The sequence below is a fragment of the Loxodonta africana genome, chromosome 10 (assembly GCF_030014295.1).
Source record: "Loxodonta africana isolate mLoxAfr1 chromosome 10, mLoxAfr1.hap2, whole genome shotgun sequence".
NCBI classification, from domain to species: domain Eukaryota; kingdom Metazoa; phylum Chordata; class Mammalia; order Proboscidea; family Elephantidae; genus Loxodonta; species Loxodonta africana.
Genome location: NC_087351.1, coordinates 68,591,603 through 68,617,274, shown reverse-complemented (window position 1 = coordinate 68,617,274; position 25,672 = coordinate 68,591,603). Strand labels below are relative to the sequence as shown.

Sequence of the window (25,672 nt, the reverse complement as noted above, 5' to 3'; positions counted from 1 at the left end):
AGGTTCTGGGGTGATGGGTGGGTGATTTATTTAGGATCAAAACTTCTTTGTCCTGATTTAGAGCCTGGGTATAGGCTTTGAGGTTTCATAATACTGTAATCTAGGGATGAGGAAATTGGGTCTCATTTCCCAAGCAATGTCCTCTTTTTGGTTTTGCATATGAGTAATGACCACAGGTAGGAAGGATATTTCCAATAGTTCAACCCTCTAGTGAATATTTAATTTAGATGAAAGAAATCTCAAAATGTTTTCTTTAAAGGATTACATTACAAAATAACCTCTTTCTAGGTAACACTTATAGATGATTTTTTTTAACAGAACATAAACTGTCTTTATTAGTTTATGAAGATTGTACTCCACTTCCATCCATAGTACTTTTTCCCAGTACTAACTATAGCTATAGCAGACTTATACAAATTCTAAACAATTAAAATTATGAAAGTGCTAAATCCTAGATTTGGCTTATTCCTATATACCGTTTTATTAGACCTTAACAACAGTATCCTCCTCTAATGGCAACCATGTACAAAGAGACTTGAGACTTCTCGGGTGCTCTGTGAAATTGGACCATTGGGATAGGAATATGGTCCAATTATTTGCCTTTGTGTTCTTGACCTGTATCTTGAACCTTTCTCAGCCTTATCAACTCAACTTTTCTAAAAACAGCAAAATACCTGTATTGCTGAAAATTAACCCTCACCAAGAACACCCTGGATCTATAGAAAAGATCCAAATAACTCTGCTTATAGGTCAGCAATTGTTGGATTCACATTTACAGTTTTGGAATCTCTACCCACCCATCCCCCACCCTTTTTTTTGGTAACATGACATAATCTAATATTTCTAGTACCTATAATTTCCACAAAATAGATATTACTTTATTTAAAAGCAGTCAGGATTCCCCCCCCCCAGAAAAAAACTCTTACACAAGATATATTCCTGTTAGTTTACTTTCCTATATCCAAGTAATCACACGCTACTATTCCTGGGCTTTTTTTTATGCCATCCATGTTGATCCAAATCAAATAGACCTTTAGAGGGTACTGACAATGACGTCTTCATTGAATATGATCACTGCAAAAACTTTAGCTCCTTGTTGGTGCTGTAACGCTGTGCCAAGATCTTGGCCTTCAGATGTTCCCCGAATCCCTGGAAACGTTATTTATCTGTTTGTGAGTGTAAGCTTTAGAACTGTGGTGCAGCCACAAAAAAAAAAAAAATTGAGGATGAACAAAGCAATGTGAATCTCTTACTGGGTTGGAATATTTTTCATGATGTAGCCATAGGGCTTGGAGCCTGGTAGAATAACATTATTTGAAGTGTGGCCCTATGTTGGTGCATCTGTAAAATATACCCAAAGTAAAACAGAGTGAAAGAATTTGCTGCAACATGATCCATTTTTTTCAACCTGTGGTGTTAAAACTTTTTTTCTTGTGAATATTTAAATTAGTGTTAACTCTGAGGGATTTTGGTGGGAATGATGAGACTCATATTGTTTAACTTTCAAAATATAAACTTAAAAAAACTACTGTTCACATCCTAGCCTGATGACTTAAAGACAGTATCTTATAATAAAACTCTCAAAATGGGCCTTATTTAAATATCATAAAGGCTAAATAGCACAGTGGCATCATCAGAAAGTACTAGCATTATGAACATAAGTAACATTTCACAATTCTATTGGAAGATTTCAAAATAGTTCACTAATAATTGACTGCCTTCTATTTTGGCTACAATTTGAGTAATAGAACATAAGCTTTTTTTTTTTTTTTTTTAAATGGGTCATTTAAACTACAAAGCAAAAAGGAAAATCAATTCTAAGAACCAAGCATATCTCCCATCAGAGGGAACAGGAATAGGGAGTCAGCGTGTACTCAGCGGCTAGATAACATGGAAGTCACAAATCCCTTCTCCCCTCACCCTCGGTGCCAGGGCAGCAGGGCACCAAAGCATGTGGGAAGGCAGACAGTTTTGCTGGCTCCCACTTGCTCCTCAGGCCAAAGTCCAGGCAGAAGTTGGCTTTGTGGGGTTCCTGTCGCCCTGCCAACCCATCCCACTCCTGGGACATGGCTAGGAGAACGCTCGCCAAAGCCTGCATGAGAAGCCACCTCCTTCACATTCTCTTCCATGTCGGGGGGTTAGACTAAAGGAAACCCCTTCTGTCAGATTTTATGGTGCTGTGAACTAGCCAAGGGGAGTATGAGAAAGAAAAAGAGAGACTTGTTTACCCTCACACAGTAGAAAGGAAGGAATGCTTCAAAGTAGTTGATCTAAGAACGAAGCCCAACATCCCTAACCTCAGCACAGGTTACTAGTTTTCCATTAACCAATGGATTTTAAAGATTTAAGTAATTACGATCCTCTCGACTTTTGGCCATCATGTCATTGCTTTCCCAAACAGAGTGGTCCCAAGCCACTGTTGCACAAATACAGAATATCTATGTCCTACTTGACAAAAATCAATACATAAAGCATATTCAGACACGTATGTTGTTCCATAGTGTAGACACAAAATTAAAAGCAAGCATTCTCAAAAAGAGGTCTTCATTTATCATTCTTAGTGGAGTATATACAGGAAATATCACATATAATAAGGTTCCTCAAACACCACACGGATACTCAGATACTCAGATGAATATTCACCTACGTATATGTAGATATTCAGAAACAAACATGTTCACCTCACACAGGCACCCAATCTCTTTTCTAAACCAATAAAGACATTGCATTTTGGGGGGGAAAGTTTATTTTGAATATTTTCCCTTTTTTTTAGAAAAGTGAAAAATCATAATCTTACACAATTTCTTTCAAATGGGTAAACTTAGACATTTTATCAACGCTTCTTTAAATTTTTACACCACACTGAACCCCAACAGGTTTTTGTTTTAAGGTAAACCAGGTTTTCACTTCTTCCCTGTGGAGAAGTTACTTTCAAGTCAGTGAAAGTTCTTGGCCTGTGATTAAAAGTCTTTGCCAATTAGTACTCAACAACTTCAATTCATTTTTTTCTGGTTCAAGATGAGTAGGAGCCTAATAAGGCTGTGATAAAAGGGCAAAAGGCACTGAGAGCCAAGAGCGGATTAATGAGCTCCTCCGTTTATTTGTCTTCCTAACAGCTGAACTGTTACAACTATTGACACTCTTCAAAAGGGTCCGCTCTGAACCCTGGCCAGGCCCTGCAGGCTCCAATGGACATCTTCAAATCCAGAGAATGGCGGGGCAAGAGCTTCCCCTGTGTGATGCCAAAACCAACAAAGCCCCATGGATCAGGTAATGAAACTTCAGCTTTTCCCCCTTTGAGATTTATTTACTGGCAGCTGACAAGGGGCAAATTCAGCTCGAATTGTGCAGTCAAGGCCCTGTCAAGCTTTTAGAGGCACCCTTGTCTTGAAGCACCTTCATGACTGGCATTTCACTCAAAAGCCCTCGGCACTGGTCCTTAACAGCTTATGACATCACAAAGGACACTCCAGACAGATGCCTACATGGCATCCTGCAGCATTTTAAAAGAGAATTAGTGGTTTTAATTATGGTCGTAGTATGAAAGGGAACCATGCAAGCTCCACAGGAGGCCTTTGATCAGACCCTTTTGCTAGTACAATGCCACGGAACTGTGACTATTCCTGGTAAGGGGTCTTTTCTTGCTGAATGACTCACCAGTGATCTTTGAATGCAGACAAGCTTCTAGCCCTCCCTCTTCATTAGTGAGCATTTCTATACAGGGGCCTATATAGTTCTTGGAGTCTAGGAGCTATACAATTGGGGGGAAAAGAATCCCTACAGATCCTGGCCTCTACTTAGGAAGTGGTGAAGGACTCTGAGTGACTTTATTCATTAAAACAGGTTGCTATTAATTAACTGTCATAATAAAATAAAGAACTATTATTTGCATTTCTTTCTATGTTCTCTTTAGTAATATGTATAAAAGATGCTTGTAACAGAAATGGATTTATTTGAACCACTTCCCCATCCCCCTGGTCCTCCCTTTTTTTTTTTTCATTTTGGCCATAGGAGCCTACTAATTATTGGGCCCAGACCTGAGTCCGAATAGAAGTAAAACATAAATATAAAATTAAGGAAAGACAAAATCCTTTTTACTTGTCCGTCAGTTTATGCCACTGAAATCAGCAAACATCAAATTAGCTTTCCTTTCTGGTGATGTCAGAAAACTCTCTAAGACAATAAAACCCAGACTTTTTTCCCCAAAATATCACCCAGTTGGTGTTTAGCTTGACGTGTGAGATTATGTAACAACCACAGTTACTTGAAAGAAAAAAAAAGTATTCAAAGTAGAAGCATAGCAAGATTCACTTTTTTTAAAAACTATTTCACTTGCAGGAAAAAGAAAATGACTTTGGTCTGGTATTAATACTCTAAGAATTTACCTTCAAAACCGATTCCACTAAGCAGGGCCCTTAAAAGGTCCATGGCAGGTATTTTAAGTATATGAAAATAGTTCATTCTCTTCTAGAATCCAATCAAGCGCTGTCATAAGGGGAAAGACTGTAGAAGTAGGAAGATTTTTCAAAAGATCCTCACCAAAATGCTAACTTGGTAACACAGGATGAAGGGAATTTTGTATAAATAGCACATCTCAGTCCCTAAACACTTCATTAAACAGTACGGCTGCCCCCCGTTACTTATAGCTGAGAGAGGACTTAATTTTCAATTTTTATACACTTCCTTTTTTTGGAGGAAAAACTTTTGGACTTCAGAATTCTGGAAGCTGAATGACAGGCAGGTTTTCCCCATTTTGCTATCTCAAACATTTTTCATATTTCTCAGACTTTGCAGCTCTTTTCTTAGGTGCTTTAGAGCAACTAAAATATCAGCCAGCTGGGGGTCATTCTGCGCTTTCTGAGTGTAGAGACGGAAATGTCGGATGGTCTCAGATAGCAGGACCTCAGGGTCCGCGACCCTTTCCGGAAGACGCAGCATCCGCTCACAGGCGATGGCATAGTTCTTGTGCCAATTCACCGGGGGGTCCTTTTGTAAATAGACAATCTCCTTATAAAGCTAGAAAAAAAGCAAAATGTTGGTATCCCACTGTTATTCCTTGACTTTTTTCAAAAACAGAAAACACAGAGGAATTAATAACACGAGGGGAAAAAAAAACGCGAGCAGCCTGCAGTAAAAATCTAATTGTTGCTAGGCCATGCAGAAAATGCAAGGACGTGGCTGTAATTATTACAGTAGCAGGAGGCAAATATGCTTCATCTCAGACTGCTTCTGGGTTTCTCCGGATGTTGCTGGGGGAACCTGAGACACACTGTGTCGGGACAAAATGCTCTTCCTCCAGAAGGATGTTCTGGGAAAGGGATTTAGTTCTAATTCATGGAAAGCGATTTACTCAACAGGCAGAAAGGTTGCAAGTCTAAATTTAGCTGTTGGAGGAAAAAAAGATAGCTTTCTTTAGAAGACTGCCTGAAAAAAGGACTTGAAGGTATTTACATTTTGTGTCACGTGATCTACATACATTTCTCTCTGCATTAAAAACAACAATAATAACAACAAAACAACCCAAACCGATCCATTACCAAGTAGGCTGGGCATAAAAACGAAATGTGAGAGACTTGCTTACAGTAAGATATTTAAAATCTTGACAAGATCCTATAACTACAATTTTGATGGTCATTAACTTTGCCTGCAGGAATTCAGAGTTTTGTTTTTTAACATCAGCAATAGTATTAATTAGACAAAGAATTTCTGATATTGAATTTTCCAGAGGAAAAAAAATCATTAAAATTTAACAAATAAAAAAGCAGACCCAAAGCTGCAAAATGGAATACTACACTTGTTTATTGGGAATTTCACAGCCTTCTTAGGGACTGTCAGATTGGAATCGCATTTCCAGGAACTTGAGTTTACCAAGCAAGAATGCTTTATTCAGGGGCAAGTGCTTTTTGGATTAAAACTGTATTCATAAAATCATTCAGTTGAAAGGAAGCCAGTTAGATTACCTATTTTCACAACTCCTACTCCAGAGCAGACAAAGGCATACCTAACCTATTTTACACAAGTTGCACTTGAAAAATTCCACAATCCACATCTGATATGTCATTTTTATATTTTATAGTCCTCATTCTTCAAGCTGCCTTTTAAGGTGATTTTTCTCTTCGTTCCCTTCATTTTATAAAACGGCAAAGAGCCACCACATATTTTCATACACATCAAAGCTATAAAGTCAGTCTACCACCTTTTTATTTTCTTGGTAAAATAGTCAAAGTTTCTCTGTCCTTTCCTCAGAGTCCTTTTTGCTCTAACCATTGTGACCGTCAGCACATTTCCAACCGCCCGGGAGAACGAGAGGCTCACTCATGGCTGACCTACTTGGGTCACAACCACACCGCCTTCTTCTGGAGCACTGTGTTACTGATGCATAATCCACTTATTTTTGATGACCCACTGAGCCACATGTGGCAAATCTTAAGAAGCAAGTCATTTTCTGTCATGCGGAATACGTTTTCTTCTGTGTGTGTGTTGCCTGCCATTATTCTTAGTGGACTCTGTTCTCTTTATTGGGGCCATCTTCAACTTATCAAATTTATTCCTAAGGAGTTGGCAACTCTGTGCTTAGCCACTACAGTGTAATGTTAACTGAAATTAATGTCCTTTATAAGCTACTGAGTGGGATAATGTAAATAATAACAAAATTATACCTAACAAGAATGCTCTTTAAAAACCCGTACCAGGGGTGGATTTGGGTTGAACCATTGAGTATTTGGTCCCATTTGTCTTGTATACAATGGCACACATCCGGGGACACACATGAAGGAGATACCTATAGTCTATGTTCACTGAAAAGAGTAAAGCTAACTGGCCTAAAAAGACAATAAATCCACAAATTAGCATCAGTAGTGGCCTAAAAACTGACCATGGAACCAGAACACTGATGAGAGTATTAAATATTAGTCAAGTCTCAGATCTCTCCCAGCTAAACACTTGTCTTTCACAGAATCACAGGGCATTAGGGATGAACAGAATGTGAGATGACCAGGATATGAGAGATAATCTGGAAAGGGTAAAGCGCAGAGTTTTTTAAGACAAAATTGAGGCCAGGAAAGGTTAAGAGACTCATTCACAGTTGACAGTGAGTGGCTGGGCAGGACTAGTGCTTGGACATCCTGACTGCCAGACAGCTCTCCAGCATGCTGTCCCCTGCAATCCAGTCCCTTACAGTCCTCCATGGGGCACCTTGGAGGGCTCTGCCTTTGTCCCTGGGGCTCTCTCCGTATGGACTGCTCTCCCCTCCCCACCCCTTGCTTGCCCCACCATCTGTCTGGCTAGCTCCTTCTGATTTTTCAAGATGACACTCACGTGACATGTCCTCTGGAGGCTTCTCCTACCTTCCTCACCAGTCTTCTCTCCAGCTTGCTCTGACTAAGGTATGGCTATGTCCAAAATAGAAGTATATACCTCTCATAGCACTTATAGCACTGAACTCTAACTGAGGATTTTATCTTCTTTCTCCTCTACTAGCCTGCTAGCTCTTGAGAGCAGGGACAATGCTTGATCATCTCCAACACCTTATTTGGTATGGAGTGGGTGCTCAGTAAATGCTCTGTCAATGAACAAATAAATGAATAAGCAATAAACCAGTCATCACAAAATCAAGGAGGAAAATCAGTCACACTAATTGGACACCTTGCTATTTCGACTCAGCACAAACCAAGTCCTGCCTGAGTAGATCCACAGTGGTCTAGAGGTAGCAGAAATACCTGGGCTCTTTTCATTACTCCTTGCTGGCATGTTTGCTTCTGACAGAGCAGGCTCCCAGACTATCTCAGAAGATGTCTGAAGAGCCCAGCACTATAAATAACAGAAAAGTAGGTGCCTGCTCAAACGCTGTCCTTGGTGCACCCATATCCCGTCAGAGACGACAGATTTGTGTAAGAGCCTCATGATAGTGCAACTGTCTTCTGCAGGTCTGTTCCGCTTCCTGGGGCCCTAGTTAGAAAGCACAGCCACTCTCCATGACCCTTCATCTTCCCTTATGAAATTTCAACCAGTCATGGACCATCATTTAAAGTGAAGCCAGCGTCATGGTTTTGCATTTGGTTGGGACTTGGTTTTTACAAAGTCATTGTATTAGTTTCCTATCGCTGTTATAACAAATTGCCACAAATTTAGCAGCTCAAAACACAAATTTATCATCTTACAGCTGTAGAGGTCAGAAGTCCTATAATCAAGGTGGCAGCAGTGCTGTGTTCCTTCTAGAGGCTCTAGGGGAGAATACATTTCCTTGCCTTTTACAGCTTCTAGAGGCTGCCTGCACTCCTTGGCTCTTGGCCTCTTCTCCATCTTCAAGGCCAGCAGCATAGCATCTTCAAATCTTTCTCTCTCTGATCTCTGTTAGCATTGCCACATTTCCTTCTCTAACTCTAACCCTCCTGCCTCCATTTTATAAGGATCCTTGTGATTACGTTGGGGGTACCTGCATAATCAAGAGTAATCTCCCCATCCAAGATCCTTTACATTTGCAAAGTCCCCTGTGCCATGTAAGGTGATATATTCACAGGTTCTAGAAACTAGGATATGGATATCTTCAGGGGTGGGGGTATTTATTCTATTACAGCCATTTAATTTAGAGAGTATTTATGATATACAGATATTTTTCCACCTACTCTGCCTTATAATGCCCAAATTAAGCTGGAAACAAAAGAATACAAAGTCTACTGTGATACACCTTTTCTTTATCCCAAACAATCCCACCTGTCTAATACTTATATATGTATAAATTTATGACATACATTATATGCGTGAGTGTAGAGTTGAGTTTTCACATTTGAAGGCACATTAGCAGTTTCTGCCAGGTTAAAGATGAAGAAGGCTGTTTTCATCCTGGGGGTGGGAGATCAGAATCTTTGTTAAAATCATGCTGTCAATTTCACTTTCAAAGATAAATCTGCCAGACTTTTCCATTGATAAGGAATGCACAAAGCCCTTTACTATGTTAATTTTAATTATCTCACAACGATGGAAGTTTACTCTGAAATAATATCAGCCCTCCTTTTCGCCCACTGCCAAGACACTGCATTCACACTGATTACCAGACCTTTTAGGAAAAAACTGACATTCATCATCACAGTTGTACAGAGTTCTTCCTCCAGATGTGCACTATTATGCTAGAGCATCTGTGAAGGGGAGACTCGCTGGGTTCATCAGCACATCCCTGAAGGTTTGCATCATGACTGCTCAGGGCACGTGTGACCAGTTCTTCAAAGGTGGCCAGGCTGTCTGACTAAATGAACACATCCAGACTATATTCAGCACACCACTTAAAGGAATACCTGCCTAAATGATGACCTGCTTTCTTATTTTATGTGACCATCCCCCTAGCTTTCCTGCAGTCACAGTGAAGAATTGTATAAACATATACCTTTGATCAGTTTTTCAAAGCAAGTATTTGTTCCTATAACTAGACTGATATTCAAAATATGCTTTTTTCTGACTTTTTCAAAATCATCACTGCATAAATTATAGTATATCTAGTTTTTTTTTTTTAATTTATAGAAAAATTTTAATGTATTATCAAAATCTTAACCAAGTAATTGTCTGGAATAAGAAAATTTTATTTATAGTTTCATTATGTAATGGACTATAACATGTAAGTAATATTTTTCCCAAAAGTACCTAACATCATACATTTAGCAGTTACTTGCTAACACCAGTTGAGTTCTCTGGCTTTTTTTTTTTTTTTTAAATATTTCATTGAGTTTTTAGTAAAAGTTTATACAACAAATTAGGTTCCCATTTAACAACTTCTACTCATATTGTTCAGTGACGTTGATTACATTCTCCACATTGTGTCAACATTCTCATTGTTTCCATTCTGATTGTTCCCTCCCCTCCCCGACCTTCTCATCTTTGCTTTAGGGTGAATGTTGACCATTTGGTCTCATATAGATTATAATTCTTATTTTAAAAGGAGCACAGTACTTATGGGTGGTATTGTTTATTTTACGAGCCACTCTGTTATTTAGCTGAAAGGTGACCTCCAGGAGTAGTTTCAGTTCAAAGTTTAAAGGGTATCTCAGGGTTATAGCCTCAAGGGTTCCTCTAGTCTCTATGGTCCAGTAAGTGTGGACTTTTTTTTTTTTTAAGAATTAGAGTTTTGGTCTATGATATTCTCCATTCTATCTGGGACCATCTATTGTGTCCTTAGTCAGAACCGTCAGTAGTGGTAGATGGGTACCATCTAGTTCTTCCAGTCTCTGGAGAGATGAGGCCATGGTTTGTGTAGGCAATTAGTCCTATAGACTAGTTTCTTCTTTGAGTCTTTGGTTCCCTTCTTTCTCTTTTCCTCTAGATAAGTAGAGACCAACAGGTGTATCTTAGATAGCCACTTGCAAGCTTTTAAGACCCCAGATGCTACTTACCAAATTACAATGTAGAGCATAAACTTTATAGACTATGTTGTGCCACTGACTGAATTGGCCCATGAGACTATGATCCTAAGCCTTCAAACTCAGTAAACTAATCCTGCGAGACGTTTGGTTATGTCTGGAAGGTACCCATGACTGTGTCCCCTATGTGCTTTATTATATAAATATTTGTGTAGTATGTATTTTTGAAATCATTATTTTGGAGCTGTACTTAACAATTTTTTAAAAACTTACTTAAGCTCTTTATATTATTGTCATTAGCTGCCACTGGGTTGACCCTCTGATTCATGGTAACCTCATGTATTACAGAGCTGCTCCATGGGTTTTCCTTGGCTGTAATCTTTATGAAAACAATTTGCCAGTCCTTTCTTCTCTAGAGCTGGTGGGTGGGTTCAAACCACCAACTTTTAGGTTACTAGCCCATCGCAAACTGCTTGGCCACCCAGGCTCCTTAAGTCCTTTACATCGTAATCTAATTCTCAGTGTAAAGCACTGTCCCTGGCACTGAGTGGGTATCAATACATTTTTGCTGAAGGAGGTAGTTTATATATATATATATAGTGCCCTGTCCATATCACTTACATTGATATTTCACTTTAATATTTAAGCCAGAGTTTGTTAGTGTTAATTATTTTGACTATTTTAAAATAATGATAGGATGTTAACCAAGAGAATCAGTACCATCGCTATGAAGTGTTCCAGCCATTTCATAGTGTATGGACAGTATGACCTCTTTTTCCAAACAACAGTAAATTACAGCATCTGTCACCTTAATATTCAAATCTTTTTTTTAACATGTCTATCTGCTCCATCAGACTATGAGCTTGTTGAGGGTAGGGACTGGATCATATTCATGTGTGTGCCTTCAATGCCTAGCACAGTGCCTGGCCTCTAGAAGGTATTAAAAAGTGCTTAAATAATGAACTGCCACATTAAAAATGGAGACAAGATTGTACTTATCAACTTTTACTCAACCAGTTGTATATACTTTGGTTTAGTTGAGGTAGTACAGACAAGATTAAGAGTCTTCCAGAGTCAGACACACATGAGTTTTAGATTCTAACACTAATGGCTGCATGGCTTTGGAAAAGTTACATAACCTCTCTAAGCTCCAGTTTGTTCTTCAGGAAAATGAGGATAATAACAACTTCTTCATAGGTTGTTGTGAGAATGAAATAATTCATGTATAATGACTAATATAATGTTTCAAATAAAATAATTGCTCAATAAATGTTATTTTTATTGACATCACTCACCCTACTCCCAAAATGAAAAGTGCTAAGGCTACTTCTCTGAAATATCAAAAAACAGACTGAAAACACAAAAATGTGGAATAAGTTACCTTGCTTGCCACATCTCCTCATTGGCCACAGATTCCCAAGAAGATGGATCAAACCTATAGTTGTGAGAAAATAATGATTTTTTTTTTCTGTTAACTACATTTACTGCTATGGGCATGTAATCTCTGTTTTATAATTACAAGGCCAATACAATAGGCAGGATCTTTAGTACTGATAGGGACCTCAGTCATGTTAGTAATTTTGGGTTCTGGTAAATATGTTCTTAATCTGTTAATGAGCCAGAGAAAACAAAGGATTTATGGGAATAGGCTGGTGGCATTTGGGAAGTCTACTGCTCCTAGAAACCATGAGAAAGGCAGAGATGAGTCACACTATTAGCACAGCTAAGAGCCAGAAAGCTGTGAACTAAGAGGATGAACCTGAAGAGAGGGCTGCCTGCCTCAGCCAGTCAATACTGGAGCTATGATGCTACTGGAAGAACACTGGCCAAAACTTTTGCTGATTTTTCTTTCTCATAATTAAACTTTGTCTTATTATATATCTGTTGTAACAGAATGAAGACAATGAGTGATGATGATGATGTATACTTGTACTGTCTTCAGCTGTTTAAAGAATCCTATTTTCTAGCTTTTCCTCCTGATTGTCACAAAGTGCTTTGATTTAGACCTCACTGTCCATCTCTGGCTGTTATACAACAATGTGCTGTTAGCTAATACTGAAACGAAAAACCTTTGTAGTATTTTTCCATATGATCTTGTCTGTTGTTCTTAAATTATAAGCAATCAGTTATATAATCTTTAAATAATTTTAAAAACAGGCAACGGAAGCACTTTTCCTTACATAGTAACCCATTTTTCATATTGGAGAGAGTAAACACTATGTAGAAATGCTTAAAAGAAGAACTAAAAATGCTCAAAGCAATATAACTGGGCTGAGATCAAACAACTATGAAGACAAAGTTACTCCTACAGAGAAGCTATCTGTCATATATGAAGACAGGAAAATACGACAAGTGTATGCAGGTAGAAACTACCATGGGCAACCCAGGGCCTTTTAAAGTCCAACTGCAGTTAATGAATCTCTTCCACTTTTAGGATAATGAGACATAGGATGGAGGCCAATATTGCATGGAGGAGTTGGAAGTGGAAGATGCCATGGCACCTAAGGATTGTGGTGCTCACTCAACCACAGCCTCCCTTTCCCTTCCATCTCCCATTGTCCTTCAAACAGAAGGTCAAGAAGGACACGTTCTCTTTCTGTATCATTCTTATGACTAGTTCGGTCATAGCTAGCAGCTGCTTGAGTTACTCCTGAGGTCACCAGGGACTACCAAACCACCACTGGGCCTTGTGAGAATAAAGCTGTTATGGTGGCTAGTTTGTACACCAAGTAAAAGCTGCCAAAATACTCTGAGCTTTACCAGCGGGGAACAACCAGGCTAGTTAAAAAATGACTGCCCAGAAGTAGATGCTATGGGTCCTGCTTCAGCTTATTTATTTTATGATACTTTGTGGGCCACAAATAACAATATTAGCAATTAATTAAAAAAAAAAAAGTGAAAAGGCATCTCAAAATTCAGTTACTTTTTTTAGGCATATAAAACTACTATCCTCCGATTAAAAATACAACTGATGTTCATACCGTCCATATTCTTCAGTCCAGTTATAGATATTTCTTGTAAGTTTAATCCATTCCTCAGGGTTGAATACAATCTCTGAAGGAACTAATTTGTCACAAGAGCCCCATGGCCAAAGTGAATAGTTCTTTTTCCAAGTGGGGTCACCTTCATGAATTCCTATGCAAACAAATGTTTCTTTTCTATTGAAGACAGAAAAATATATGATATACTTTTAACTTAAAATTCTAAATGTGAAATAAAAATAATTAATGATAGATCATGTTTTAAGTCCTTAAACTTTGGTTACCAATAAACCATTTGTGAACATTTTGGTTTTTTTGACACTTATTGTAAAAAAAGCTGTTTTTTGGGGGTGGAGGGAAGCAAAGAGACACGGCCAATAAAACCTAGCTATTCCTAACAGTTTAAGAATTCATTTGAGGACAGCATTCTTATAAGGAAAACTCTTGTGGCACCGTCTCACATGCAAACATAAATATTTTTTGATACTTAAAAAAAATTTTACAGTGGAAATATGTCTTCTTTTGTGTTCCTACTAACAAGTAATCTCTCCTTCCTCTAATTCCCATTGCACTTTATTTTTGTTACTCTTTTATCACTAGTGTATTATACGTATTATCTGCATTTGTAATTCTCCCTGGTTAGCCCAGAAGCCTCCTAAGGATAGGAAGGATAGGCACTCTATCTCTGAATTAGCTCTGAGTCCCACACAGCATGATGCACAGCTAGCACACAATACATATTTGTGAAATGAAATTAATTAGATTTGAATGACTATTAGGAGCTTCAAATGCTGCAAAAAAAATTGGTACAAATCCTGCAGAAGAAAAAAAAATATAAATGGCTTTGGTTAAAAAAAAAATTATAATCAATAGTTCTATTCCAATTTTCACTTTATGCCTCAATAACTCAGTAGAGAAAAAAAGGGACATATTAGGGGGATCATTTAAAAGTAAAAACTTCATGAACTTTGAAACAAGACACTTGAAGAAACAAGGCAAATCTGGCTTAGAATTTTTTTTGTCCACCATTTAATACCTCTATGATTTGAAGAAAATTACTTAACTACTTGTGTCTATCTCTACATCTGTGAAATGGGTATGATAACTATCTTTCAGAGCTGTTTAAGGTATCAAGTACAGTCTTAAAACATAATAGGGCTCGGTTCTGGGGGAGATGGAGTAATACACACACAGCCCTGTCTATCCCACTGGACACAATTAAAATTCCTGGACAGAATACACGAAGCAGCTATCTGAGGACTCTGGAAATAAATGGTAGAAAGAAGACTAAGGAAGGAGACCAGAACTCGAAGTTCCACCAAACCATGAGTGAGTTTATCATTTTCCCTCTTCAGTGTTGCCTGGCCTGGATTTAAGGACAGCCTGAAACCCAGAAGTGTGTACCAAGTGAGACAGAAAGAGCTCCAAGAAAAGCCCTTTCTTTCTTGCCCAAGGAGCAGGCAAGGGGACTCCTAAGGGTCAGAGAGAGGAAAAAAATCCCTGGGGAAATCCCTCCTCTCTATGGCTGCTAACCAAAAGGTAGGCAGTTTGAATCTACTAGGCGCTCCCTGGAAACTCTGTGGGGCAGTTCTACTCTGTCCTATAGGGTCGCTATGTGTTGGAATCAACTCGATGGCAACAGGTTTGGCTTTTTCTTTGGTCTCCTTTCCCAGGCACTGGGCAATGCTGTGGCAGTGGTGCAGAGAACAGCACAGGGATGACAGAGGCAGCTGGGCCCATGCCTAAAACTCTGAGGGAAGGGAACCCTTTTCTCTGACCAGAAAAGCTAGCTGTGAGTTTAGCAAGGTTGCAGGATATAAGGATTATACCCCCAAATCAATTGCATTTCTATACAATAAAAATTGGAAACGGAAATTAAAAATAGTATACATTAGCTACCAAAATTAAATGTTTAGATATAAATATAACAAAATGTGTAGGGTCTGCATGCTGAAAATCACAAAATGTTCATGAAAGAAATCAAATTAAGGCCTAACTGAATGAAGAGACATACCATGTTTATGGTTGGAAAGATTCAATATCATTAAGATGTCAATTCTCCCCAAATTGGTCTGTAGATATAAGCAAACCCAATTAAAAATCCTAGATTTTTTTTTTTTGTAGCTACAAAGAAAGATGCAAATGAAGTTCAATGGAGAAAGGACAATCTTTTTAACAAATGATGTTAGCACAATTTGATACTCATATGCCAAAAAAAAGAAAAAGAGACCCTCATCCTCATTCTCACACCTCACAAAAGTTAACTCAAAATTGATTATAGATCTAAAATGTAAAACTATAAAACTGTTAATGACCCAGGGCTAGGCAAAGAGTTCTTAGGTATGACACCAAAAGCATGGTCCATAAAAAAAAAAGGTAATTGGATTTCATCAAAATAAAATTTTACTCTGCAAAAGACACTCTTAAGGGAATAAAAAGATGAGCTATAGGCTGGGAGAAAAAAATTACAAATTATATTTGACAAAAGATTTGTATCTAGAATATAAAAAGAAATCACAAAATTCGACAATAACCCATCAATCCCTCTCCTAAGTATGAAAACTTACAGATACACAGCAGTCTGAACATGAAAATTTATAGCAGCTGTATTCATAATTGCCCCAAACTAGAAACAACCCAAATGCCCTTCAACAAGTGAATGGATAAACAAACTGTAGAACATCCATATAAAGGAATACTACTCAGCAATAAAAAAAGGGACAAACTATTGGCATATGCAACTTGAACGGATCTCGGGGCATTATGCTGACTGAAATATGCCAGTATCAAAAATGACATACTTATGATTCCATTTATATGACTTTCTGGAAAAGACAAAACTGTAGCAACAGAGAACAGTCTGTGGTTGCCTGGGATTAGGGTTGAGGGGACAGTATGACTACAAAGGAACAGCATAGAGAGTTTTGGGGTTATAGGCCTATTCTGTATCCTGACTGTGGTGGTGGTTACATATATCCACATATGCGTTGTAACTCTTACATCTGTACACAGACACAAAAAAGGTCAATTTTGCTGCATATTAATTTAAAAATAATAAAAAAAAATAATAGGTGCTCAATAAATATCAACTCCCTTCCTTTTAAAAGGGAGTCCCTGGGTGGCACAAATAGCTAAGTGCTCAACTACTAGCCAAAAGGTGCTTCAAAAGACAGACTTGGTGACGTGCTTCTGAAAAGTCACAGCCTTGAAAACTCTATGGAGCAGTTCTACTCTATACACATGGGGTCAGATGAGTTGGCATCAATTCAATGGCAACCAACAACAACAACGTTTTATTAAAAGTATCCACTTAAGAGGGCTTCCATATGATGCTGATGGTCCAGTGCTGTGGGGAAAAAAATCTTGATCAAATGTCTTTAAATCATTCATGTCCTTTCACTTAGTAATTTCACTTCTGAGAATCTATTCTATCTACTGATGCAAAATTCTACTTCCTACACACATATCCACACACACACAAACTATATACACCAAGGCATTTATTATAGCTCATAATTTTAATATAGTTAAAAATTAGATGACACATTAAATATTCATTAATAGTTCCATTAATTACTATTATTAAATTATACTACATGTGCCTACTAAAAATATTTACAAAGAGTTTGTAAAAGCACAACAAAATGGTTATATCATACTTAATGAAAAAAACACAATTCTATTTTATATTATGCTTTCAACTTTGTAAAAATTATGCATTTTTAATATATTGGTTGTTTCTGAATGACAGGATCAAATGTGATGTTTAAAACTTTAGCTTTTATAATTTATTTCTGTAATGAATATATATTACTTTTTAAATTAAAAACTATTTTAAAAACTGAAACCAACAGGCAATATTTATCCTGAGGCCTTTGGGAGTCAAAAATATTAATGAAAATTTATGTCCCAGAATGTGCACCACCATGTTATATTACAATAACAAAAATCTAGAAACAAAAATCTCCAAAGATTGAGTATTTGGTAAATTATCATGAACCCACAGAAGAATATTATACAGTGAAAAAATGATGGTTATTAAGAGACTTTAATAATTACATGGGGAAATGCACATGATATAATGTTAAGTTAAAAAAAAAAAAAGCAGAAAAGGTAATATCTCAGTTATATAAAATACAATGTGCATATGTTGAGTATATGTATGTGTGTGTGTGTGTGTATAAATATTTAGTTCCCTGGGTAACATAAGCCGTTTGTGCTTGACTGCTAACCTAAAGATTTGTGGTTTGAACCTGTCCGGCCGCTCCACAGGACAAAGGCCTGGTGATTTGCTTCTGTAAGATTACAGCCAACATCACTGAATGTTTTGATCAAAGATTCTATAGAAGAATTTCAAATTCTCATGGAATCCAGACTTGCTGGAGCCATTGAGGCTGGATAACCCCACAAAACCACTGCCCTTAGGAATTCTTTAAACCTTAAACTGAAACTATCCCCTGAAATCAATTGTTTAGCATAATTAGAAAAGAATGTTTGCCTTGACCATTGTGCTTTTTTAAAGAATTAGCTACATGTGATCAAACCGACAACAGCAACTCAAAAGGTTAGGGAGCGGTGAGTTTGTATTAATGATGGTAAAATAATCTGGAAAAGGTGGCACAACTTGAAGAATGTAACTGAATCGTACATGCAGAAATTGTTGAATTGGTGTATGTTTTGTTGTGTATATGTTCACCAAAAAGAAAGAGGTAACAGCCAAGAAAATCCTATGGAGCAGATGGGGTCACTATGAGTTGGAAGCAACTAGACAGCAATGGGTTTGGTATAAACACATAATTTACGTTAAAAACAAATGGAATAGAAAAATGTCTATCAAAATGTTAACAGAGGTTGTCCTTGAAAAATAGATAATACTGATCTTCTTTATACTTTTCTGTATTGCCTAGATTTTCCATAAGGAGTATAAAATATTTCCTTCATGAGGAATCCCAGGCCTACAGGATAAAGGCCTTCACAGTCTGTGCCCCATCATCCCTGCAGACTCATCCCCTCATCTAGCCTGCTAAACCCAGAGCTCCGAACATACTGAGCTACTCCAGGTCCTCCAGAGGTCAGCAGACCATTCCCATGACTTTGCACATGCAGTTCCCCTGAGTCAGCCTTCTGCCACCCACTTACCAATTTCCTACTTAGCCTTTAAGACTCAGTATAAGTGTGCAACAAATTTTACCCACAGTCTATCACACTTACCAGATGATATTATAATTTATCTGTTTCATATTTAAAACACCATCTGAAACTCTCTGAAAGGCTGCAGCAGCAGGGATCATGCCTCATTTATCTTTGGCTAGTATAGTTCTTAGAATATTTTGAACACACAAAATGTATTAAATAAATGTTGAATGAATGGCCCCAGGCAGAATTAACTGCTTTCTCATCCATGCTCCTAGAACACTTTCATTTTTTTTTATAACAAGAACACTTCATTTATACTGTCAGTTAAATCACCCATTCAGTACATACTGAACGTTTACTATGATGCTTTTACGAGGCAAGTATATAGCTTATCCCCCAATATTATGATTACTTACATTCATATCTGTGTATTTATATAACTAAATTGTGATCTAACTGAACTTGGAAATGAGTGTCATTCACCTTTTTATTGCCAGGGCCCAATATAAATTTGGACACAGTAAATATTCAACACTGTTTATGGGACTGAGTTAAATAAAATTAACATAAATGCCTATTTGGGGATTTTGATGGTTCTTACTATTTTGTTCCAAAACAGAAAAATATTACTCTCAATGAGAAAGCCCCCATGAGATGGAATGACATAACAGCTGCAATGATGGGCTCAAACATACCAATGATTGTGAGGATGGTGCAGGACCAGGCAATGTTTTGTTGTGAATCAGAGCTGACTGGGTGGCAACTAATAACAACAAGCACATTTATATCCATTACCTTCATAAGTATTATTCATGAGTCACAATACACTTCACACTCTGAACACGAAAAGTACCACATTATGATGTTCTTAGCATAGGATAATTTAACTTTGGAATTTACAAAGAATTTCTGAGGTTTCCTTTACGAGAAAATAGAAATAATGAAGTAGATCTTTTTTTTTCAGCTCTGGACAATCCCAAGAATTTCATAGACAGGAGAAATGTTCAACACTATACTATTGAACTAAGGCCCAAAATGAAGAAATTGAGGATTTTTACCAATTTTTGCAGTCTTAAACTGATCAAGCATGCAATCAGGATGCAGTGATAATTACTGGTGATTGGAATGCGAAAGTTGGAAACAAGAAAGATCTGTAGTTGGAAAATATGGCATTGGCGACAGAAACAATGCTGGAGATCACATGATAGAATTTGTAAGACCAACAATTTCTTCACTGCAAATACCTTTTTTCACCAACATAAATGGTGAACTGTACATGTAAACCTTGCCAGATGGAATACACAGGAATCAAATCAACTACATCTGTGGAAAGAGATGATGGAAAAGCTCAATATCATTAGTCAGAACAAGGTCAGGGGCCAAGTGCAGAACAGATCATCAATTGCTCATAAGCAAGTTCAAGCTGAAACTGAACCAAATTAAGTTCATGAGAGCCAAAGCATGACCTTGAGTATATCCCACCTGAATTTAGAGACCAACTCAAGAGTAGATTTGATGCATTGAACACTAATAATGGAAGACCAGACGAGTTGTGGAATGACATCAAGGACATCATACATTAAGAAAGCAAGAGGTCATTAAAAAGAAAAGAAAAAAAGAAAAGACCAAAATGGATGTCAGAAGAGACTCTGAAACTTGGTCTTGAACATCAAGTAGCTAAAGTGAAAGGAAGAAATGATGAAGTAAAAGAGCTGAATAGAAGATTTCAAAGGGTGGCTTGAGAAGACAAAGTATTACAATGACATGTGCAAAGATCTGGAGTTAGAAAACCAAAAGGGAAAAACACGCTTGGCATTTCTCAAGCTGAAAGAACTGAAGAAAAATTCAAGCCTCAAGTTGCAATAGTGAAGGATTCTATGGGGAAAATATTAAATGACACAGGAAGCATCAAAAGAAGATGGAAAGAATACACAGAGTCACTCTACCAAAAAGAACTGGTTGATGTTCAACCATTTTAGGAGGTAGCATATGATCAGGAACCAATGGTACTGAACTGAAGGAAGAGGTCCAAGCGGCACTGAAGGAATTGGCAAGAAAAGCAAGGCTCCAGGAATTGCCGGAATACCAACTGAGATGTTTCCACAAATGGATGTAGCGCTGGAAGTGCTCACATGCCTAAGCCAAGAAATTTGGAAGACAGCTACCTGGCCAACCGACTGGAAGAGATCCATATTTATACCTATTCCCAAGAAAGGTGATCCAAATGAAGGCAGAAATTATTGAACAATATCATTAATATCACATGCAAATAAATTTTGCTGAAGATCATTCAAAAGTGGCTGCAGCAGTGTATCAACAGGGAACTGCCAGAAATTCAAGTCAGATCCAGAAGAGGAGGCGGAACCAGGGATATCACAGCTGATGTCAGATAGCTAAAAGCAGAGAATACCAGGAACAAGTTTACCTGGGTTTTACTACGTAAAGGCATTCTGCTGTGTAGATCATAAAAAATTATGGATAACACTGCGACAGATGGTAATTCCCGAACACTTTAATTGTGCTCATGAGGAACCTGTACATAGGTCAAGAGGCAGTCGTTCAGACTGAACTAGGGGATGCTGCCTGGTTTAAAGTCAGGGAAGGTGTGCATCAAGGTTGTATCCTTTCACCGTACCTAGTCAATCTGTATGCTGAGCATATAAACCAGAAGCTGGACTATATGAAGAAGAACGGGGCATCGGGATTGGAGGAAAACTCATTAACAACCTGCATTATACAGATGACACAACCTTGCTTGCTGAAAGTGAAGAAGACTTGAAGCACTTACTGATGAAGATCAAACACCACAGCCTTCAGTATGGATTACACTTCAACATGAAGGAAACCAAAATCTTCACAAGTAAACCAATGAGCAGGATCACAATACATGGAGAAAAGAGTTGTCAAGGATTTCATTTCCCTTGGATCCACAATCAATACCCACAGAAGTAGCAGTAAAGAAATCAAAAGACGCATTGCTTTGGGCAAACCTGCTGCAGAAGACCTCTTCAAAGTGTTAAAAAGCAAAGATGTCGCCTTGAAGACTAAGGTGCACCTGACCCAAGCCATGGTGTTTTCAATTGTCTCATATGCATGCGAATGCTGGACAATGAATAAGGAAGACTGAAGAAGAATTGACACCTTTGAATTGTGGTGTTGGCCAATATTGAATATACCATGGACTGCCAAAAGAACAAACAAATCTGTCTTGGAAGAAGTACAACCAGAATGCTCCTTAGAAGCAAGGATGGCGAGACTACATCTCATGTACTTTGGACATATTATTAGGAGGGATCAGTCCCTGGAGAAGGACACCATGCTTGGTAAAGTAGAGGGTCATTGAAAAAGAAAAAGAGGAAGACCCTCAATGAGATGAATTGACAACAGTTGTTCCAACAATAGGCTCAAGCATAACAACGATTGTGAGGATGGCTCAGGACTGGGCAGTGTTTTGTTCTGTTGTACATAGGGTTGCTATGAGTCAGAACCAACTGGACGGCACCTAACAACAACAACAACATACTACTGAAGGAGATACTTATGCTCGACTTTAACTACAAATAATTTTGTGTTCCCAAGTAGAGAATTCACAATTCTCATATTTTATCTCAGCTAGCATAGCATAACTGGAGGTGTTTTTCTTCCTTATAAAAATTTCTTATCCTTTAAAAAAAAAAAAACCTAGACTATTTTTACACAGTGATTATTCCTGGAAAACATTTGCTGTACACTTAAAAGTGGGCCCTGGTGTGCATCTGGGGAAACTATAATTGCTTGTGATCCACCTGCAATGATTTCAAGTCGGCAGACACATCTCCAATTTCTCTGAATTGTACTAAGATCTTATTTGCTGTTCTTGCTAATCTGTCTTTATTTTTCCTTTACCCAGAACAATAACATTTATTTCTGCCTGGTCTCATTTATGTGCAGATATTCAATTTAATTACAAAGATAATCCCACCAGTGACAGGGAAATAGGTGGAGAAAATTGGTCTTTTGGATGAGGCACAGCTGCTACATAAACAATTTTAGAAAAGCTTAAGATTTTAGAAAGGTTATTATATGAAAATAATGCTTACGGTTTGTTTATTTCAAGAAAATGATAAAGATTAAATGTGACCATCCCACTAGGTAATATGCCTTCCACAGGATTCCACCGGTTCCCAGGAAAGTTGACACCTGGTAAATGCTTTGCCGTCTTAGGCAAATACCACTCGTAAGTCATCATCTGTCAGAAAAATCACAAATAATGTCAGACTTTTAATATATTTCTTAGAAGAATCAAGTGTATCAAGTACAATGAAAAGAGTTTAACATGTAAATACATTCAGTGAACAGAGACATACTACAAAAAAATACATACAAGCACAACTTTTCTGTGTGGTACCGATTACTTTTCTTATGACTTGGGTTTTGTATCTTAATGTATGATTACCACTGATAACATCAGCGCTTCATTTCATTTTACCTCCACGCATTTGGCTAACTACCTAGAATGACCTTTCCCCATTTTTATACCTACAGAATGCATACTCAATTTTCAACACCAGCTTAAATATCACTTCCTCTATGATGTTCTCCCCAGTGTCCACGGCCAGAATGATATGCTCCTGTAGCACTTCGTATCTGCCCCTATTATAGCTCTTAGCCTATTCCTCACTAGACTGTGAACTCCTAAAGGGAAGAGACTGTATCTTGATTTTTATGCATCTGCATCTAGCACACTGCCTGGCACAGAATATTTCTCAAAGCTGGTTTGCTGAAGTTGAGATTTCTTTGATGGCCAGGCTAGACATGCCTAGACAAAATATAAAGATGTATCATTACTGTTATTTTATTTTTTCAAAAAACAAGTGTTGCTCACCTATAATAAGACATAATCCCTGCCCTTGAGAAGCTCAATCACATGATAATCTAGGTCTCAAACTGAAAAGCCTTTTTGGCTAAATTATCTGAATTCATTTTGTTGTCATTATTTGCTGTCGAGTCAATTCCAGTTTGTAAACCCAAATTAATTACATGTCCTTAAGTCTTGAGTCTTCCTGTCACCTCGAGGACTAAGGTGTACCTGACCCAAGCCATGGTATTTTCAATCGCCTCATATGCATGTGAAAGCTGGAAAATGAATAAGGAGACTGAAGAAGAATTTACACCCTTGAATTATGGTGTTGGCGAAGAATATTGAATATACCATGGACTGCTAAAAGAACGAACAAATATGTCTTGGAAGAAGTACAATCAGAATGTTCCATAGAAGCAAGGATGGCAAGAATTCATCTTAAGTACTTTGGACATGTTATCAGAAGGGACCAGTCCCTGGAGAAAGACATCATGCTTGGTAAAGCAGAGGGTCAGTGAAAAAGAAGACCCTCAACAAGATGGATTGACACAGTGGCTACAACAATGGGCTCAAACATAAGGATGGCACAGGACTGGGCAGTGTTTTGTTCTGTTGTACAGAGTGTCACTATGAGTTGGAACTGACTTGAGGGCACCTAACAACAATAACCTTATATCTTCCTTTAAGAAGCCCTGGTGGTGCAATAGTTAAACGCTCAACTGGCTGCTAACCCACCAGCCACTCTACAGGAGAAAAGACCTATGATCTGCTCCTACAAAGATTACAGCCTAGGGAGCACAACAGAGAATCCCTGAAGGAGCAGGAAAGCAGTGGGATGCAGACCCCAAATTCTCGTAAAAAGGCCAGACTTAATGGTCTGAGACTAGAGGGATCCCAGAGGTCATGGACCCCAGACCTTCTGTTAGCCCAAAACAGGAACCATTCCCGAAGCCAACTCTTCAGACAGGGATTGGACTGAACTATATAACAGGAAATGATACTAGGAAACCATATGGAGCAGCTCTACTCTGCTCTATAGGTTTTCTCTGAGTCAAAATTGACTCAATGGCACACAATAACAACATCTTCTTTGGATTAAAATAAATCAGTTATACCAGAAAGATATCTCTGAAATAATAATTATATACTTTTATATGTACAGGTCTCTTCTTTCAAAGTCAAGTCTCCTGCTTATACTTTTAAAGCCTTATTACAGTTTAGAGATCATCAGCCTAAAAATTATGTTTATGTTTTGCTTAGCATTTAACTAACAAATGACAAATTAATTTTAGTCTAGCTGTACATTGTAAGAACTCAAAAATACTTACTGAATTAAATTTTGTTTGGGTATATTAATAAGTACCCACTGTGTGCTATGACCTTAACGTATTTCTATCATAGGATCAATAAACCAAAACCAGACTTTATACAAAAGTTCCACAGCAGAACTGTGGTTAATGATTTCTATTTTGAGTAAAATGTTTACTTACCCACAGTATTATTATTTTATATTTAACCTCATTTATTTTAATTCCTGGACCAGTGGCTACTATTAATCTGAATGGCTGAGTTGACTGAATGGAAAGAACAATTTAAAAATAAGCTCACAATACAATAAATATTTCCATTGTATGTCATATGAACTAGTTGTTGCTAGTTGCCATTGAGTCGATTCTGACTCAGGTGTTGCAGAGTAGAACTGCTGCATAGCGTTTTCTTAGCTGTAATCTTAATGGAAGCAGATTGCCAGGCCTTTTCTTCTGTGGTACCGCTGTTTGGGTTCAAACTGCCAACCTTTAGGTTAGCAGTTGAGCACAAACTGTTTGCGCCACCTAGGGACCTACAGGTGAACTAGAGACTTAGAATATTACTTGAATCCAACATGAAACACATTAATTCTTAAAACATTCAGTTAAAATGAGAAAAAAGCAACTCATATGACTTATATTATTAGTCAAAATACATAAAGGAATGTGTATGTATTCTACCTAAGCGTGAGCATGAAAACTGCACCCACCTACTGTTAAAAACAGTTTTTCAAAAAATGCTTTAAAATACTATTATTATATTCTAAGTATATTTTTCATATACTTACTTCCTGATCCACTAATGAAATATCTGGCCTCAATCCCTCACAGTAATGCATGTAACGGAGAGAATTCCCTGGCAAATCTCCTCTGAGTAAAATAATTGCATCATGAGGCATAGAGGCTAGAAGGTTCTTTGCAAATTTATCAATCACATAGTTGGTCCTTTGGTCACAAATGCTAAATAAAAGGATGAAAAAGCATTAAAACAGCAACACTTTGCTATAGCTTTAATAAAGACTAGGCTTATTTTCCACCCCATTCCTTTCCCGTCACACAATC

At 37.7% G+C, this 25,672-nt stretch overlaps 1 protein-coding gene across 7 annotated transcripts in view; it reads right to left on the bottom strand.

Annotated features, from left to right (window-relative positions):
* The window catches only part of TMEM260 (transmembrane protein 260), an 84,245-nt gene that overhangs the window by 6,770 nt on the left and 51,803 nt on the right, over nt 1–25,672 (bottom strand). For 2 of the 7 annotated variants that reach the window (XM_003408665.4, XM_023546195.2), the window contains exons 11-16: nt 25,399–25,570; nt 22,543–22,691; nt 13,328–13,504; nt 11,728–11,781; nt 8,751–8,841; nt 2,528–5,016 (exon numbers count right to left, since the gene is read on the bottom strand). In XM_003408665.4, the coding sequence (XP_003408713.3) occupies nt 4,762–5,016; nt 8,751–8,841; nt 11,728–11,781; nt 13,328–13,504; nt 22,543–22,691; nt 25,399–25,570 (898 nt within the window). In that variant the 3' untranslated portion in view covers nt 2,528–4,761. Of the gene's footprint in view, nt 1–2,527; nt 5,017–5,079; nt 5,385–8,750; nt 8,842–11,727; nt 11,782–13,327; nt 13,505–22,542; nt 22,692–25,398; nt 25,571–25,672 lie in introns of those variants that run through there. The other 5 variants (XM_064292528.1, XM_064292529.1, XM_023546192.2 and 2 more) reach the window with 4 other exon arrangements.